Here is a 19,433-nt window from a genome sequence, read left to right as displayed (position 1 = left end):
GCATTATATTTATTTATTATTTCATTTATTTTTTTTACTTTTTTCTAAAAAAAACTGATTTGTCAGTAATAACAAAAACCTCTAGAAGTTTCTGCTTTATTTATTAAAAAACTGACATTATTTTTAATATACATGACCCATTCTATTTTTTTACCTTCTATGATTTTCTATGATTCAGAAGTAAAAATTAAAGTAATTAATCTTCAGAAGTAATCCAATTTCATCTTTATTTATTCTTCAAAATTACTTCAAAAGGTTTATTTAACTGGTATGAAGGATGCTTAAGCTTCTGCATTTTTTAAACCAATTCAACAGATGTCAGGTGATCAAAAATGCATAATTTAATACAGGGCTTGATTATAGGGCATACTATTGCCTTATTTTTATTAATGTCTTAATATAAAGCACATTTCATTGTTCAAATAATAATCTGATTGGTAATTAAAAACTTCTACTTGCTCAAAATTGAGACTTATTCTCATAGCATCAGTATACTACAATGAAACATTTTTTATATCTATTGTACTAGAACTGTCTAGGCTAAATCAGAATGGTAGAGATCATAGTGTATAGCACAATAAAATAATTAAAAATGATTATTTACTAAAAGAATTAAGAGATAATAATTAACAGATAAAAGATAATAATTAACAGTAATTTTTTTTAAAACCTTCAGACTACAAGATCATAAAAGTATTTTAAATTTAACTGTGTACTGTGAGTTCTTGCATATGATTGTTGATTCCCCATGAAAAATCTACCCACTAACCATTTTCATGTTGCAACATATGATAGGAAACAATCCTCTTTGAATAATATAATAAAAATAATATTGTAATGTGTTTCATTTTATTATTATTTCTCTGAATGGTAATTAAATATTTCCTGTAACAATTAATGTACAAGCAGTTTTAAATGTTATACAAGTTTTGCAAAATTATTTTTCGTAGTAGTTGATTTTACAATTATTAAATAGCAGCCCTTCCCTGCTGTTTGTTAATGTAAGCTCTCAAAAAAATCTTAGAATTGTTTTTGATGCAAGAATTTTTATGGTGAACAACTTGGCTGGCTGTGCTTGAAGGAAAATTTATTAGATGTTACTCCTTAAAATTGATGCCAGCAATTTAAAACTGTTTTTATTTTTTTAATTGTTCATTAAAATTAAGCCCATCAGAGCTACTAACAGGGGGGGTGGTGGCGACCAGAATCATCACAAGGCGGGTGTCTCCCCTACGGGGGGGGGTTGGAATGTTCATTAAGATTGTTTATCGATAAGAAAATTATCACATACGTGGTAATTCAGTAAACTGTATTCCTTAAAACCTGATGGTTCCATAACAGGAAAACATATTAGGGAGTAGCATCATGAAAACATATAACAAAATAGAGTTTAAATGCTAATGTTAAAAGTTACTTTTCATTAACTAATTTCTGTTGAACTGTAATTAAACAACCCTTGGTGCAATCTCATTGCATGCTGCTGTAATCATGTTATTGGCTAATGACCATTCCAGTTAATTCGTTTAAAATCTAAACAAACAAAAACTAGTATTATTATTTTAGTTTGACTTTATTCTGGCTCTTGCAGCAGACTGTAAACCTTATTATAATAAGGATAAATTCATAAGTCAACCATTCCTGAGCACTACTGTATAGCTCAAGACTCCTTTAAAGGAACACTCCTTGGGATTCATTTAAAGGTGTCTTTAAATGAACCCCCAATGGCCAAAATACACTGGTGACAATGGAATTTAAACCCAGTTAAAAGTAACTCTACTTTTAACAGGATTTGAAACAAGGTACCAGAACATCGTACACCTTAGTTATTATTAATCTTAAGGTTTTAAAATTAACTTATAACAATGTTTTCATTCAATTTTTCTGAAGACTCTTAATAATAAATGTAACATTTCATTTAAGCCGTTCAAATGTGATGCACATTGAAGGAGGAGGAAGAGGAGCAGTAAAGGAACAAAATGATTTGAACCGAAGTGTGGGAACCACCTATCATCAGAATCTTTATCATCATTTAGATAAGTTAAGTAATCCACTAATTGCTAAAAAACTTGAGACCACCGAATTATGATACAAAATATTTATTAAGACTCATTGTATTGAGAATGTTTTATCAATTATTGATGATTGAAATAACCATTTATTGTAATTGAGCTGTAAATAAATGCTGCCCTTGAGCATTAATGATCAACATGATCAGGTAATCTACTTGCAAATATAAAATTAATGTTTATTTATTATTATTACATCACTATTGTTTTTATTAAAAAATTACAGCATGGTGATCTTGTTTATGTTCCTAGCAGTATTCTATCTAATTAATGAGTTAAAACAATTGGTGATTTAATAAAAAGAGATTTGTATTGTAATTTTTTTTTAAATTTTATTTATTATGCTGTATTATGCTTGAACAAATTGTACCAGTAATCATAGATTGTATTAATTTATATCAGAAGACATATTAATTTAATTTTATTCAGTAATGTGCATGCTTTCAAGTTCACATTACAAAAAAATTAATTGGTTTAATCTCAAATAATACTTGGATATAAAACTGCCAAAACCTTATCGCTTCAACAGAAAGTAATAAGAAAAGTGATTATTGTAGCAGAAAAATTATTGAAACATTAAATTTTGAATGCTTAGAACCCTTATGTTAAATGTTTAATAAATATATCAACAGCTGATGAATGTTTTTAATCAGCTGTTTGTAACATTTACTTTTTTATATATATATGTATATCATTATTGTTTTAATTACAATGTGGTGATCCATGTTGTAATATCATTTCTTCCATGCTAAACTTGATGTATAATATATGTACATGTGTGTGTGTATATATATATATATATATATATATATATATTTATATTAGGTTTACCAGTGAAGCAATAATATTCAAAAACAATCTGATTTCCTTTAATTATATTTTTAAATACTGTCTAGGAAAAACAATGTTTCAATATTATAAAGTACTACTGCCAGTGTTTATTCTTTGTACAATACATTGTGTATTATTTGTAAAAATATGTAAATTATATTAAATATAGTTTTTAATACAATATTGTAATTCTTAATTGCTTATTTTTTTAAACATTTTTTTCAGTTACATTATATTAATTTTTTATTTTTGTCCACAATATTGTTTAAATAAATTCTCTTTAAATACCAAATAAAAGTTAAAATTCATTGAGCTTTGTGTAGGAATGTTCATTCTCAAAATTGTTATATTGGCCAATTAAAGGACATGTAAATGATTTCTAAATCTCATTCAATCAAAGTGCATAGAATGCTTCATGTTTTCTATTCACAAAATTAAGTTTTAGGGAAAAAATTATAACTAGTCATAAGACTAAGTTCGTCAGACTTTAACCCTTATACGTAATTTTTTTGACATTATGTGGACATAAAATTTGATTTTCCATACACTTGTCTATGTCTGTGATTGTCATTTAGTTGCTTCCTTATGTTTGACTATTAGTTTCAGTCTAATTATAGTGAATATATTTCTAATTTTTGAATATGAAGAGTAAGTTGTATAAATATCTATAATGGTTTTATTAGTTTAATTTTTGTTTATTCTTAAGTACCTTCAACGAGCATTTTAAAATACTGCAATGACATTATTAGGAATAATGGATGAACCATATATAATGTTACAAATATTATTTTAATTGTAGTTCAAATATTGATGATAAATGCATAGTTACACCCTCATTTTTTTTAGCAAGCTGTACATGTATCAAAAATTCAAATTTGCCAGTATATAAATAAGAACCAAGGTTCATGTATTAAGTTAAAAACCTATAACTGACCATTTTAATAAGAATTACTACTGCTCAGATTATGTAAACCAAGTTTTTTTTCGGTAATTCATTGCTGTAAAATTGTTTTCTGGGAATTTTTTTCAGTTTCTTCTAGCTTTTCTTTTATTCTTTTTATTTCACAAAATGTATTTCTTCTTTACTTTACAAGTGTCTAAAACTTTTAAAGTCACTTTTTTTTTAAAGTGCCTAAAACTTTTCTTTTAATAATAAGAATTTAATTTTTATTAGTTTTCTCCAGTTTGACTAAATTCACCGATGTTACCTTTAAATTCATCACACTTACTACAAGTATCAAACTATGCATAATTGAACCTTACTGGGTTATTTGAAAAAGGACTTGACAAATTAAAAAGCATATAAAAATTTATGGAGGTAATTTTCAGATTTGGTAGTGGTCTCATTTCATAGACATGCACATCAAGTTTGTCACCCAACATTCATTTTGGTTTGATATAGTGGCTTACATTTATAATGCAACAAACATCCCACCAACAGTTGATTTCATTCCAGACTGTAGCCAGCAAGTCGGGCATTGCCTCTGCAAGCATTAAATTGAAGTCTTAGCTAACAAGATCACCAGGCAAAGATGGCACATAAATCCAATCTTTAATGAAACCCCACAAGAAAAAATATAGCAGGGCCAAATCTGGGGAGTGAGGTGGCCAAACAATTAGAACATTCACAACCAATCCACCAACCTGGGAATAGACTATCAAGAAAATTTCAGACTTCTAGGTGGTAGTGAGCTGGTACCATGTCTTGCTACAATATCATGGCATCCATCTTGGTCTTCATCGTCTGAGGAATTAGAAAATTTTGAAGCATGTCCAGATAAACAATACTATTTATGGTTGCCTCCTGGAAACAGACAGTATAGTTTTTGTTTGCTTCGGGCATAAAAAACTACCACAAATGTGCTGCAAAGTTTCATGAGGGTTTTTGCTACCCAGTTTGGCAGTCACCACCTTCTGTTGATGGGTTTTCATCTTCCATTGATGGGAAACATTGACATCACTAAAAATTACAATGTCTAAAAATTTATCTTGTCTGCAGTTCTGTCTGTCCATCATTTTCACACAAAACTGCAGCTGAACAACTTTGTTGGTACTGTAATGTGTTGAACCAGAATTAGTTTGTATGGCTTCAAGTGCAATCATTTACGTAATATGCGTCAAACAATCATTTGTGGAATGCCCTGTCTCACATGATGCATGTCGCGTTGATTTCTTCTGACTACATGCAGAACTTTCTCCAAGTTGTTATACAGCAGCTTCAGGGAAGCATATGCATCCTCGTGATTTTGTATGTTTAACAGAACAACTTGTCTCAGCGATGGTTTGGTGCCAAGAGTAAACTATATACCTACTAGGAGGCTCCCTATTGTAGTCTCTAAGAAAATTACATTGAACTGCAGTTGCTGACTGCAAATCATGAAACCAAAACACACAACGAGCATGTTCCACACTAGTAAATGCATCCATTTTTAACAACACTGTTGGGCAAATTCAGTACTATGAACTACATGAGTCAAATCTTGATGTGTTTAGCTATAAAATGAGACCCCCAACTAAATCTGTAAGTTATCTAAATAAATTTTTATATGCTTTTGTGATGAAGAAAGAAGCATTTGGAAGAATATAGTTAAAAGAAGAGACAGACTTATAGGCCACATACTAAGGCATCCTGGAATAGTCGCTTTAATATTGGAAGGACATGTAGAAGGGAAAAATTGTGTAGGCAGGCCACGTTTGGAGTATGTAAAACAAATTGTTGGGGATGTAGGATGTAGAGGGTATACTGAAATGAAACGACTAGCACTAGATAGGGAATCTTGGAGAGCTGCATCAAACCAGTCAAATGACTGAAGACAAAAAAAAAAAATGCTTTTGTGTCATGAAGTCCTGTTTGAATCACTCTGTATTTTAAACTTGGAATTAAACAGTTTCCTGCAAGTCTCAAGTCACTCTGATGTCTAGGATGAACTTCTAAATGCAGATTATACATTTTTTTTTATATATTTAAATTTTCACCTAATAATGTCTTTTAAATTTAATGAGCCTTTTGGCTTCAGAAAGATGTAGTAGGAGACCATTATATCTACTTCAGTGCTTATTGCGATGCTTATGATAACTTATGATACTTTGTGCATTTATCTCGGTGATTAGTCAGCGTAGATTAAGAAGACAATTTTCTTAATCTGTGGTTGGAGCTACATCATATGTTGCTAATACCTTTTTCAGAGTGATTGTCTGTGTATTTCTGTTACTGTGTATTCCAGTGAATATAATAAATATTGATATTTCTGCTGCAGATCCTTCTCATACAAACAAGTATGCAATCACATAGTTAGTAAAATTACTGTCATTAGTACTTGCTCTGCTTTTTTTTTTTTTGTCTTCAGTCATTTGACTGGTTTGATGCAGCTCTCCAAGATTCCCTATCTAGTGCTAGTCGTTTCATTTCAGTATACCCTCTACATCCTACATCCCCAACAATTTGTTTTACATACTCCAAACATGGCCACAATTTTTCCCTTCTACCTGTCCTTCCAATATTAAAGCGACTATTCCAGGATGCCTTAGTATGTGGCCTATAAGTCTGTCTCTTCTTTTAACTATATTTTTCCAAATGCTTCTTTCTTCATCTATTTGCCGCAATACCTCTTCATTTGTCACTTTATCCACCCATCTGATTTTTAACATTCTCCTATAGCACCACATTTCAAAAGCTTCTAATCTTTTCTTCTCAGATACTCCAATTGTCCAAGTTTCACTTCCATATAAAGCGACACTCCAAACATACACTTTCAAAAATCTTTTCCTGACATTTAAATTAATTTTTGATGTAAAAAAATTATATTTCTTACTGAAGGCTCGTTTAGCTTGTGCTATTCGGCATTTTATATCGCTCCTGCTTCGTCCATCTTTAGTAATTTTACTTCCCAAATAACAAAATTCTTCTACCTCCATAATCTTTTCTCCTCCTATTTTCACATTCAGCGGTCCATCTTTGTTATTTCTACTACATTTCATTACTTTTGTTTTGTTCTTGTTTATTTTCATGCGATAGTTCTTGCGTAGGACTTCATCTGTGCCGTTCATTGTTTCTTCTAAATCCTTTTTACTCTCGGCTAGAATTACTATATCATCAGCAAATCGTAGCATCTTTATCTTTTCACCTTGTACTGTTACTCCAAATCTAAATTGTTCTTTAACATCATTAACTGCTAGTTCCATGTAAAGATTAAAAAGTAACGGAGATAGGGAACATCCTTGTCGGACTCCCTTTCTTATTAGGGCTTCTTTCTTATGTTCTTCAATTGTTATTGTTGCTGTTTGGTTCCTGTACATGTTAGCAATTGTTCTTCTATCTCTGTATTTGAACCCTAATTTTTTTAAAATGCTGAACATTTTATTCCAGTCTACGTTATCGAAAGCCTTTTCTAGGTCTATAAACGCCAAGTATGTTGGTTTGTTTTTCTTTAATCTTCCTTCTACTATTAATCTGAGGCCTAAAATTGCTTCCCTTGTCCCTATACTTTTCCTGAAACCAAATTGGTCTTCTCCTAACACTTCTTCCACTCTCCTCTCAATTCTTCTGTATAAAATTCTAGTTAAGATTTTTGATGCATGACTAGTTAAACTAATTGTTCTGTATTCTTCACATGTATCTGCCCCTGCTTTCTTTGGTATCATAACTATAACACTTTTTTTGAAGTCTGATGGAAATTCCCCATTTTCATAAATATTACACACCAGTTTGTATAATCTATCAATCGCTTCCTCACCTGCACTGCGCAGTAATTCTACAGGTATTCCGTCTATTCCAGGAGCCTTTCTGCCATTTAAATCTTTTAATGCTCTCTTAAATTCAGATCTCAGTATTGTTTCTCCCATATCATCCTCCTCAACTTCCTCTTCTTCCTCTATAACACCATTTTCTAATTCATTTCCTCCGTATAACTCTTCAATATATTCCACCCATCTATCGACTTTACCTTTCGTATTATATATTGGTGTACCATCTTTGTTTAACACATTATTAGATTTTAATTTATGTACCCCAAAATTTTCCTTAACTTTCCTGTATGCTCCGTCTATTTTACCAATGTTCATTTCTCTTTCCACTTCTGAACACTTTTCTTTAATCCACTCTTCTTTCACCAGTTTGCACTTCCTGTTTATAGCATTTCTTAATTTCCGATAGTTCCTTTTACTTTCTTCATCACTAGCATTCTTATATTTTCTACGTTCATCCATCAGCTGCAATATATCGTCTGAAACCCAAGGTTTTCTACCGGTTCTCTTTATTCCGCCTAAGTTTGCTTCTGCTGATTTAAGAATTTCCTTTTTAACATTCTCCCATTCTTCTTCTACATTTTCTACCTTATCTTTTTTACTCAGACCTCTTGCAATGTCCTCCTCAAAAATCTTCTTTACCTCCTCTTCCTCAAGCTTCTCTAAATTCCACCGATTCATCTGACACCTTTTCTTCAGGTTTTTAAACCCCAATCTACATTTCATTATCACCAAATTATGGTCGCTATCAATGTCTGCTCCAGGGTAAGTTTTGCAGTCAACGAGTTGATTTCTAAATCTTTGCTTAACCATGATATAATCTATCTGATACCTTCCAGTATCGCCTGGCTTTTTCCAAGTGTATATTCTTCTATTATGATTTTTAAATTGGGTGTTGGCAATTACTAAATTATACTTCATGCAAAATTCTATAAGTCGGTCCCCTCTTTCATTCCTTTTGCCCAGCCCGTATTCACCCACTATATTTCCTTCCTTGCCTTTTCCAATGCTTGCATTCCAATCTCCAACTATTATTAAATTTTCATCTCCTTTTACGTGTTTAATTGCTTCATCAATCTCTTCGTATACACACTCTACCTCATCATCATCATGGGCGCTTGTAGGCATATAGACGTTAACAATCGTTGTCGGTTTAGGTTTTGATTTTATCCTTATTACAATGATTCTATCGCTATGCGTTTTGAAACACTCTACTCTCTTCCCTATCTTCTTGTTCATTATGAAACCTATTCCTGCCTGCCCATTATTTGACGCTGAGTTAATTACTCTAAAATCACCTGACCAAAAGTCGCCTTCCTCTTCCCACCGAACCTCACTAATTCCTAATATATCCACATTTGTCCTACCCATTTCCCTTTTTAAATTTTCTAGCCTACCAACCTTTTTCAAGCTTCTAACATTCCACACTCCGACTTGTAGAATGTTATTTTTTAATTTTCTGGTGACCCCTTCCTTAGTAGTCCCCACCCGGAGATCCGAACGGGGGACTATTTTACCTCCGGAATATTTTACCAAGGAAGGCGCCTCCATTATTGCTATGTGAAAATGCAGAGAGCCACATTTTCTTGGAAAAAAAGCAGCTGTAGTTTTCCATTGCTTTCAGCTGCGCAGTACTCAGAGGACTGAGTGATGTTGATACGGCCGTTTAAGTCGTCCTGACTCACGCCCCTAACAACTACTGAAAGAGCTGCTGCCCTCTTTCAGGAATCATTCCTTAGTCTGGCTCTCAACAGATACCTCTCCGATATGGTTGCACCTTCGGTCCAGCTACTCTGTATCCCTGAGCACTCAAGCCCCCTCACCAACGGCAAGGTCTCATGATTCATAGAGGAGGACTTGCTCTGCATTGAGTAAATATTGGTAATAGACATGAAACCTGCAAGGGCCACATTCTAGTTACTGTAATAACTCTTTCATTTCTTTTTACTAGCCCATATTCACCACAATATTTCCTTCCTTGCCTTTTCCAGTGTTTGCATTCCAATCTTCAACTATTATAACATTTTATTTATATATAAATAAAATGAAATTCAACCTTGCAAACAATTCATTCACGTTTTCTTTTCTAGCACTTTTGGTCATTCGACCATCCTCAGGAAAAGTTATTCTTCAATTTGAGATCATTAAAATTAAATTATGTAAAATGTAAATTTATAAAATGTTAAAATCACAACTGGTCGTCATAATATAAGGTTAGTCATGTCTGTTATGTAAGAATCTCACTGTTGTTTTCTGCGAATTGTTGATAAGATTGAATTTCATTTTATTTATATATAAATAATATTATATACCAATTGTGGCATGCCTAAAAAACTTAACTTATTATACAATTTTCATTTCCTTTATGTGTTTAATTGCTTCATCAATTTCTTTGTATATACACTCTACCTAATCATCATCATCATGGGCACTTGTAGGCATATAGATGTTAACAATCATTGTCGGCTTAGGTTTTATCCTGATTACAATGATTCTATTGCTAAGATTTTTGAAATACTCTATTCTCTTCCCTATCTTCTTGTTCATTATGAAACCTACTCCTGCCTGCCCTTTATTTGACCCTGAGTTAATTATTCGTCACCTGACCAAAAATTGATTTCCTCTTCCCACCAAACCTTGCTAACTCCTACTACATTTAGGTTTAACCTACCCACTTCCTTTTTAAATTTTCTAACTACAACCTTTTTTAGACTCCTAACATTCCACACTTCAACTCGTAGAATGTTATTTTTTAATTTTCTGGTGACCCCTTCCTTAGCAGTCCCCATCCAATGATCCAAACAAGGGACTAGTTTACTTCTGGAATATTTTACCAATGAAGGCACCTCTATCTTTGTTACATGAAAATGCAGAGATACATTTTCTTGGAAAATAAAAAAAAGCTGTATTTTTTTCCATTGCTTTCAGCTATGCAGTACTCAGAAGATTGAGTGATGCTGATATGGCCATTTAAGTCTTCCTGACCTATTCTCTTAACAGATACTGAAAGAGGGCTGTTGCTCTCTTTCAGGAATCATTCCTTAGTCTGGCTCTTAACAAATACCATGCCAATGTGGTTGCACGTTTGGTCCAGGTACTCTGTATCACTGAGCACTCAAGCCTGCTCATCATCAGCAAGGATTCGTGATTTAGAGAGGGGACAAATAACCTTAAGAGATAAATATAAATAATAAGATGAAGCTGTAGCTAAAGGAGGCTTTCATGAAGTTTCTGACTGACGAATGGTACCTGTGGCAGATAATTATTGAATATAAACTTGCTTTTTTTTCATGTATTCTGGATTTCATCAATGAATGTGTTTGTATTCATTTAGTTTTTCATACTATATGTCTGAAGATTGTGTGACTACAACTTTAATAGGCTTGTAATGTATGTTGTTTTATCTGTTAAGACTGATATCAGGACAGTTATAAAGAATTGTTTTGTTTGTTATGATTCTGTAATTTCAATCTAGGTTTGAATAACATTTTTTAACATATTACTGCAGACAGGTGATTATAGCAGTAGACAGCTTATGTAGTTTGGCAAGCTTTTGGTTATTATACTAACTACCTGACAAAGACAAAGAGATATAGTGTGTGGTCATTAGTACTGTGGAACTAGCAATGATATTTTGGCTGCTTCATTACAATTTCCTACAAATGTCACTGAAATTGACTTCCCTCAGGATGATATTGCTATAGTAATTGGTCGCAATGCTATAGTCTCACATTGCAATCATTAATCTCTCATCTTGAGAAATACAGTTATTGGATCAACTGCTGATGAAATGTGAATGAAGTGTAGCCTTGTACAGCCTCAGGTTGACCACTCCTAAGAAGTGTGGTTAAGTGAAACCCAACCACCAAATGACACCAGTATCCATGATCTAGTATTCAAATTCGTATAAAAGTAAACCTTTACTAGGAGTTGAACCTTAGAACTCTTAACTTCGAAATCAGCTGATTTTCGATAATGAGTTAACCACTAGAACAGCCCGGTGGACTACAAAGTCAGTACTAGAATAGTAGTATATGTGTTTACAACCTTGAGCAAAATCTTACCATTCAGTTTTTGAAAGCTGCAAGATCTTTGTAAGCTGTTAATTGTACTCTGTCATCACTCCTTGGCCATCCCCAGGTAGGTGTTGAAGACACCTACCTAGAGATGCCCAAGGTATTTATGTCAACACAAATTCAGTGGTTCCTTTATCTTTCATTTCAAAGCCACTGTTTCAACGTTTGCTGATGATTGGGAACTTAATACTTATTCAAGTCAAAAATCATCTGGATGTCACTAGAGGACTTCTCAGTAAGATGGAGATAATGATTTATTCATTGCCATAATATAATTAATGTCATCCACATAGAGGGGATGAACAATTGTATATTTGATCACCAAACTCTAAATGCAATCAATATTCAGTCCTACAAAAAGTGGACAGGGATTCAAATCTATAGAATCACAATGGGCTCAGCAGCCTTGCTGAAAAATAATCATCCTAATGTCAATAGGACTGGGGGCAGTTTTCCTACCAGTGTGGCTTATTTGTGACACGATCCTCCATAATGTTGAGTGTTGTAGAAGATCAATCATTCAATGGCTCATTTTATATAGTTCCAACACTCATAAAGCCATGAATAAGGAGCAGAAACAAAAGCCTTCTACTAATTTAAAGTGGTATATAATAATTCCTTGTTTATTTGCTGCTGATTCTGTAATGACTGACTGTTCAATCAGTAATCTACATCTGTGAGTTCCTAAGCAATATTTCTGCTCTTGTCTTAGGATATTAACATTTTTGAGATAATAATAAATGAGTCTTATAAACATATTGTCAGTATCTGGTACAGAATATATGAGCAAGTAACTGGTCCATGCTTGGCTACTTCAAGTTACATCTTTTACTTCTGGCAGCGTGCAGGTTTTGTCATGGGTTGGGAATGCTGTACTATTATTATTTTTGTTAATTTATATAGTAATATTAAAATTTACATTACTGTTTGAATTCAGTATAAACTTTCTTAGGTGGAGTTTCAAACATTTCTCTTTGCTACATATCATATATTTTGAAAACAGTTTATAGAAAGTGCCACGCTTTTCATGTATGGGAATAACATACTTGAAGCTAGATTTAGGCACTGTAACAAACTATTTTCTGTTATTGAAAACTAACGTAAAGCATGATTGTAAAAATTACCAAAATACGCAAAACTCTTACTGTCAACCACATAAAATCTGTTTTTTTTTTTGCAGTATTAAATAAAATTAATAATCTCTTACAGTCATTAGTAAAAATTAATGCATATATTAAGGGTTAAAAAAGGAATGAATTATAAGAAAACTCAGGTTGAATTTCAAAATAATGGTTGTACTTTTCATGAGAAAATTACATCACATAACTTGTATTTTATTCTGAAAGTTGGGTTAAATCAATTTATTACTTTATAAAAATAATGTACAACATCAATAAGAAAAAATTATAAATTGGTATTACAAAAAAAAAAATTGTATTCAATCTAACTACATCTACCAAACACTTTCAAAGCATTTAATAAATATTAGTGATGTAAGATGGTAAATTTTACCTTAGAATGATTATGCTAATGCTTTTCAAAAGTGAATCATCATCGAGTCAAAAACCTTATTATTTCCACCTATCCTGAAATTTATGTTTTAATAATAAAAAAATATTATTCTACTATATTTAATATTATTTTAAATATTATAATATTTTTAATATTATTAAAAAGTTGTTTAAGTAATTATGAAAATGTATTTGTAAATAAAAATTTATGAAAAACTGTATAATCTCATCGTAGGTATAAATAAATGAACACATCTAATAATGAAAAGTTAATATTTGTTACCACTTTTCAGTACTAAAATTATCCAACCAGACGAATGATCATGTTCTATTTATTTAACTTGAAATTTTCTTCAGCATTACAAATAATAAAATAAAAGTAGATGAGCATAGAACATATAAATACATATTTTGCAATTGTAAATGTACAAATTTCATAAATTTCAAGTTTACTTACTGAACAAATGCATTTCACCACTATTAATTTTATACATGATAAAAATTTATGAACTATGAAGTATCTATCTAAAACCTTTCCTTTAACCTATGTTTTGTAATGAATAAATGATTTATTTATAATAAATATTTTTTAAGTACTATGATAAAAAAAATACATAAAACTACAACTTGAAGATAAACTGTATTTAAAATATTTTTTAGTTAAATAATGAGAATCGATGAACCCTTCTGCAAGCATTTAGTATTACAGTCTTCTGCATGGATTTGTGTAGTCTATGGTAAGCCAAAGTGTCTGACAATCACAATTATTTTTTTTTAAATTTCTGTTCATGGAGAACTGTGTGGGAAAAGGAAATGAATTGTTTACATTTGATATCATATATTGTTTAACATTTTCATGTGTATTTATTTTTATCATTAACACTTATTACATCATTCTATTGACACATATGTGTCAATATCAGTTGATAGATTTCAACGGTTAATGATGTTCTGATTCATACAGAAATCTTTTCCTTTACGTTTAAACTTCTTCTTAATCGATTTTTTTATACTTTATTGTATTTTAATTATCTGCTGAAAATGGAACAGAATGTTTTTGTTGTGAAGAGTAGTTATACTCTCGTAAGAAAGTCATGGGGCATGCTACTACGTAGTCTCAATTAAACATGTCAGAGTATACTTGTATTTACATAATTATTTTAAAAATGAAAATTCAAAAAAAATATAATTTATAATAAAAATATCCTACAACAAAACCAGGGATATTTACTCCATGTAGTCTCAGAAAGTTAGCTTTTGAATAACACTATTTGTTGGATGATACTTTCTGAAAACCTTTTTTGTCTGATCCCTTAGTTGCTATATATGGGAACCACAAAATTTTCTGCATTCACAATATTGTATAAATAATCTTCTGTATTATTACAGGAAGCAGCATTTCAATTAATTTGCTATGGCAACAAGGAAATATTTCTTAGTTTCTAGGATATTGCTCTACAGACCCAGCATTGATGCAACTGGCATTAGAAATTGTATTTACCATATATGAACGATGATTTAACAGACATTTCTACTGTAAGTCAGGGACTATCAATAGCATTTTGGTTACTTAAAAATTTTACAGCACACACACACACACCTCCCTCAAGTAATTATTCCAATCAATTGTTTACGATTCAATACTGAGCTTAAGTTATAATCATTAAGAAACTCAGTGGAATCATGTGATATGGCTAGCAGTAAATTAATAACAGTACATTCTCTTGAAAGGTAATTCTGATGGTTTACCAGTAAGTATATCATGTTCTTAAACTATCATTTTAACATCTCCAATGCAGAGACTTGCCTAGAAAAAATTTCATGTTAACATGACTTTTTACGGTCATGTTAAAGTGTTTTGACAAGTCATATTAGTGTACAACAATATTATAGCCCTGAAGAACTAAAATGGTAAAATAGTATTCTCTTAATAAAAAAATTCCTACACTTCTATAAAATTACATAAATCAACCACTGCAATTCAATAAAAAAGCATATATGAGGATCGTTACACTTCACTACTGGATCAATTGATGGGTACTTTCAGGTTAAACGCCCACATCTAGCCAAAAAGAAAGTGTGTTTTCACCATGATATTGCACCTCCACACATGTCTGAGGTTTTTATTGCAAAACTCTTTAACCTATGCTTCAAAGTGCTTCCACATGCCCGTATTTGGCTCCCAGTGATTACTTTCATTTCTCAAACCTGAAGAAATCGCTTGTTGGTCGAAGATTCACTCCAAATGATGATTATTTTTCCAGCACACTACAAAGTGTCGTTATCAGTGCCCAAACATAATATTTATATAGTACTTAAATAAATATTAAAAACCCAAAATGTGAAATAAAACCATGATGAAGAATCATCAGTAATTTGAATTAAAACAACAAAAGTAACCATCTGCTATATGCCAAATGGTATAAGCAGCTGAAAGCTACTACTGAATACTGAAATATTTGAATATAAATGGACGGCCCTGAAAAATCATATAAGATTATGTAACATTGTTAACTAAAAAGTTGTTCCCCAACATGCTTTGCTTATCAGCCCCTAGTTTAAACTTTCAATTCAATGATGCATAACAGATACAATCCACTAGTAACTAAAGTTTTAGATGCTACGTAAATAGAAAAATCATCAAGAAATAAGGAACACAATGGATTTCCGCACAGCAATTTGTTATACTATTTATGGCTACGACAAATAAAGTAACACAGACAATTCCCTGTGGTATACCGTTTTCTACTGTGAAACTTTCAGATATCATTCCAACTCGAACTTGAATAAACCATGATTTCTGCTCAGCACACCGAAGCACTCAACGGAATACAGCTTTCGCATAGTGGTAGGTGCAGACCATTTCTGTCGTAGGCCTACGATTGAAACTGCATAAAGCCCTGTGACGATCCCTTAATGCATTCCTGCATTCTTCGTTTCACCAAGAAAGGGCAGGCTACCTTGGTTTTCTAGGTGTTAGAGGGATATATATATATTCATTTACACTATCAGAGGAGCAAAATTGGAAAGTTGGTGGATTGCGCTACCACTTTCGTCGTATTGGCTAAGTGAATCTTTGTACCTGATCCAGTCTCCTTTCCCAACCACCCATACGGGTAGCTAACTGAGGCAAATCACTATTACCGATCGAGGTAACAATCGGTCTATGATCGCTTCCAAAGAAGTTTTTGAAATGCGTCAGGTAAGACATGGGAATAAGGTTGCTGAACACAAGAATAGAACGATGCATGAAAATGTACCTGATAAAGATGACATAAATGTGTACAATCCACCGTTCAATAAGCAGAGATCTAAGTTTTGCTTCGGTCAATCAACTATAGTGCCTTGGGAAGAAAATGACAATGAGCATCAAGAGTAGTAATGGATATTGAAATCACCAATTATTAGGCAGGGTAAAATAATTTGTGAAAAAAGACTAGACAATTCATCCTCACCAATATCAGATTTTAGGAAAAGATATAAGTTGCAGATATTCATTTTAAATGGTGCCAGTATCTTTACTGAAATTGCAGGGATGTTTGTATCCAGGTGGCCAATACTACTTCCTGTAGGAAAACAGCCACACTTTCTTATCCTCTGCCTTCAGTTTGCATCTTTCGCAAACGTATCCGTGAAAGGGCATATCATCCTGAGAATGGAGGTGAGTCTTTGCAGACACAGTACTAAAGAATTTTCTTCCTTTATTAGGATTTCAATATCTTCACGCCAAGAACGGAGACCGCAATGAATAACATTTTTAGTCATAAATACTCTTTTCCTGTTGTATACAAAACTGCATGCAGATTATTTGTCAAATACTATCCAGTTTTTCTTTTTGCTATTAATAATTTTTAGGAATGCTTTACTTCCTCACGAACTTCAACAGCCTCCATATTTTGAAAGAAACCTTGAGAGGGTGGTGGGAACTTGGAAACCTGGGAGGCCAGAGTTATCGTACTAGGCAGCAATTTTTTTGTAGATACCTTCATTGGGATCTTAGTAGTTTGCTGGGTTGTTGGTGCAGCGGGAATTTTATTGGGTGGCGTAGCAACTAAAGTGGTCTTTGTTGAACCACTCTTGGCCTTTCCATCAAAAATATATTTTTTCCTACCTGCACTCATCAATGCAATAACAGAAGCGAGGCTTTTACCTTGGTCATTTCTTTGCACAATGTACACTCGTTCTCCTTTTGTACATTGTTGGAAAGAACCTGTACAAAACTAACAGCGGGCTGTACAGGATTCTTCATAGTGAAGGTATTTCTACATTCCTGATGAACTGTAGGAAATGACACTTTCTGTTCCTTAATATTGCCTGTTCTTCCTTATAAATGGGGCATTCTCGAAAACTTGCTGAATGTGAATTGTTAAAATTTACATAATTTTCAGCTTCAGTAGAAGCGCTATAATCATGTCTGTTATAGCTGCAATGCAGACAAACTTGTTCCTTAGTGCAACCAATTTTGGTGTGACCAAAACTCTGACACTGGAAACAGCATCTGGGGTTTGGTATGTAAGATCGCAGACAGAGAGATAGCCTATTTTTATTTGCTCAGGAACTGTCAGAGTAGAAAACGTTACAATAGGTGAGGATGTTGGTACATCAACCCAGTTTCCTACCTCATTATCCTCTGATCAGAAGTGACTGACTGCGAGGACAGTTCCTCTGATGGTTTAATACCAGCCAAGTCACAGCTGAAGATAATCAACTGCTGGAATTTAAGGTATTATGTGGTTCCACCATCACTTTGTACTTTCCTATAAACTTAAGGGCTAGTAGCTTCCAACTCTGTTCATCATCAGTCACCTCAATCAACTGGGTGCCACTTGTAAGTTTGTAATTGATTTGGCAGTGTCACACTCTGCAACGCACTTGTGCATCAAGAGATGAAACCTTTGTAAATGATTTACCTTCTTCCTTTTAATACAATAAACCATACACAAACATATGGTTCTCATTAGTACCAGCAATATAATGGACCACTCCAGCAAAGCACACATACAACTACAATTGATTGAAGTTAGGGCTTCATACAACTGGGTCCACCTTGGTGCCCAGATGACGTCGTTTGACACTCACTATGAAAAGCTAGCCACCCATCGGCACATTAGTTTCCACCTTGAGTTATGGTTGCGTTTCGTAAGGTGTCGCAACAACACTGAGTGTAAGTGTAAGATCTTGTGTACGGATATATGTTGTAATTTGTGTAGTGTTCTTGGTGTAGTGTAAATTGTTTGTGCAGCTCTGTGTGTGGTGGGAAGAAAAGCTGCAGAGGTTATAAGGCCATGGAGATGCAAACCCCCAAAGTTTTAAAGAGTAAAACTCCCTGTTTTATAGTTTTTATCAATACTTCCTCTAAAACCACTATGTTCAGTCAAAACAGGATCCAAACGATGAGGCCAAGCTGAAACAACTGTTACTTTGCAGAGTTGAACAAATCGCATTATACTGAGATTTACAAAGTTGGAAACTTATTGGTGTATGTTTCAAATTGCAAATTGACTACATTGAAAAATAAAAATTCTGGAAAATCTTGTTTTTCATTGTCAGGCTGAGAACTTTCCAAATGACCTAGAAACTGAATATTTGACCTCAAACACAAACATGGAGTTAAATAAAATAACATACATGAATAAAACAGAGCAGGAAAAATGAGGTATACACATTTCTGATTGTATACTTGATAACAAAACTGATTTTACCTTAATACACAGCATATTAATTGTAGTATCATATAAAATTAATTAATTGTACATGGATACCAGGGATTCAGCATAGTTTATCAGAAATTTGTTGAAAATGGTGGCCTCATTTTTGAACATTTATTTTAAACTGGTACGTACAATGCACTTTGGTCTAGTGTACTGTTTCTAAATAAAATTCAATTTTTAAAAATTTTCTTTGTTTTATTCAACTTATCTTAAACAATTTTATTCCAAATTAAATTCTCTACAAGTTCCGTTAAAAGTTTTATGTGTTTATTACCGTTTAACAAAGTGAAAATAATAATGGAAAAATTATACCAATTACGCATTTATTGGATATTAATTTATTTTTCAGAAACATATCTTAATTAAGGTATATTTTTTAATAACATTTTTATTTTTTTTCACTAAAATAAATACATTTGAATATTAACAATATCAAATTTATAGCAGAGCCATTCTAGCAAGGCACTTTTCTGTCTACTTACATATGTACATCTA

At 32.5% G+C, this 19,433-nt stretch overlaps 1 protein-coding gene across 1 annotated transcript in view; it reads left to right on the top strand.

The window, feature by feature from the left end:
- Cad88C (cadherin 88C) overlaps positions 1 to 2,817 on the top strand; it is a 253,672-nt gene extending 250,855 nt beyond the window's left edge. Inside the window, exon 34 of the mRNA XM_075375504.1 lies at positions 1,921 to 2,817. Within this exon, the coding sequence (XP_075231619.1) occupies positions 1,921 to 2,086 (166 nt within the window). The 3' untranslated portion in view covers positions 2,087 to 2,817. The remainder of the gene's footprint in view (positions 1 to 1,920) is intronic.
- Positions 2,818 to 19,433: the final 16,616 nt, after the last annotated feature.

This window comes from Lycorma delicatula, chromosome 1, assembly GCF_047948215.1.
Source record: "Lycorma delicatula isolate Av1 chromosome 1, ASM4794821v1, whole genome shotgun sequence".
NCBI lineage: Eukaryota > Metazoa > Arthropoda > Insecta > Hemiptera > Fulgoridae > Lycorma > Lycorma delicatula.
Note: the sequence above shows the minus strand (reverse complement) of the source record. Positions and strands in the feature narration are given on the sequence as shown.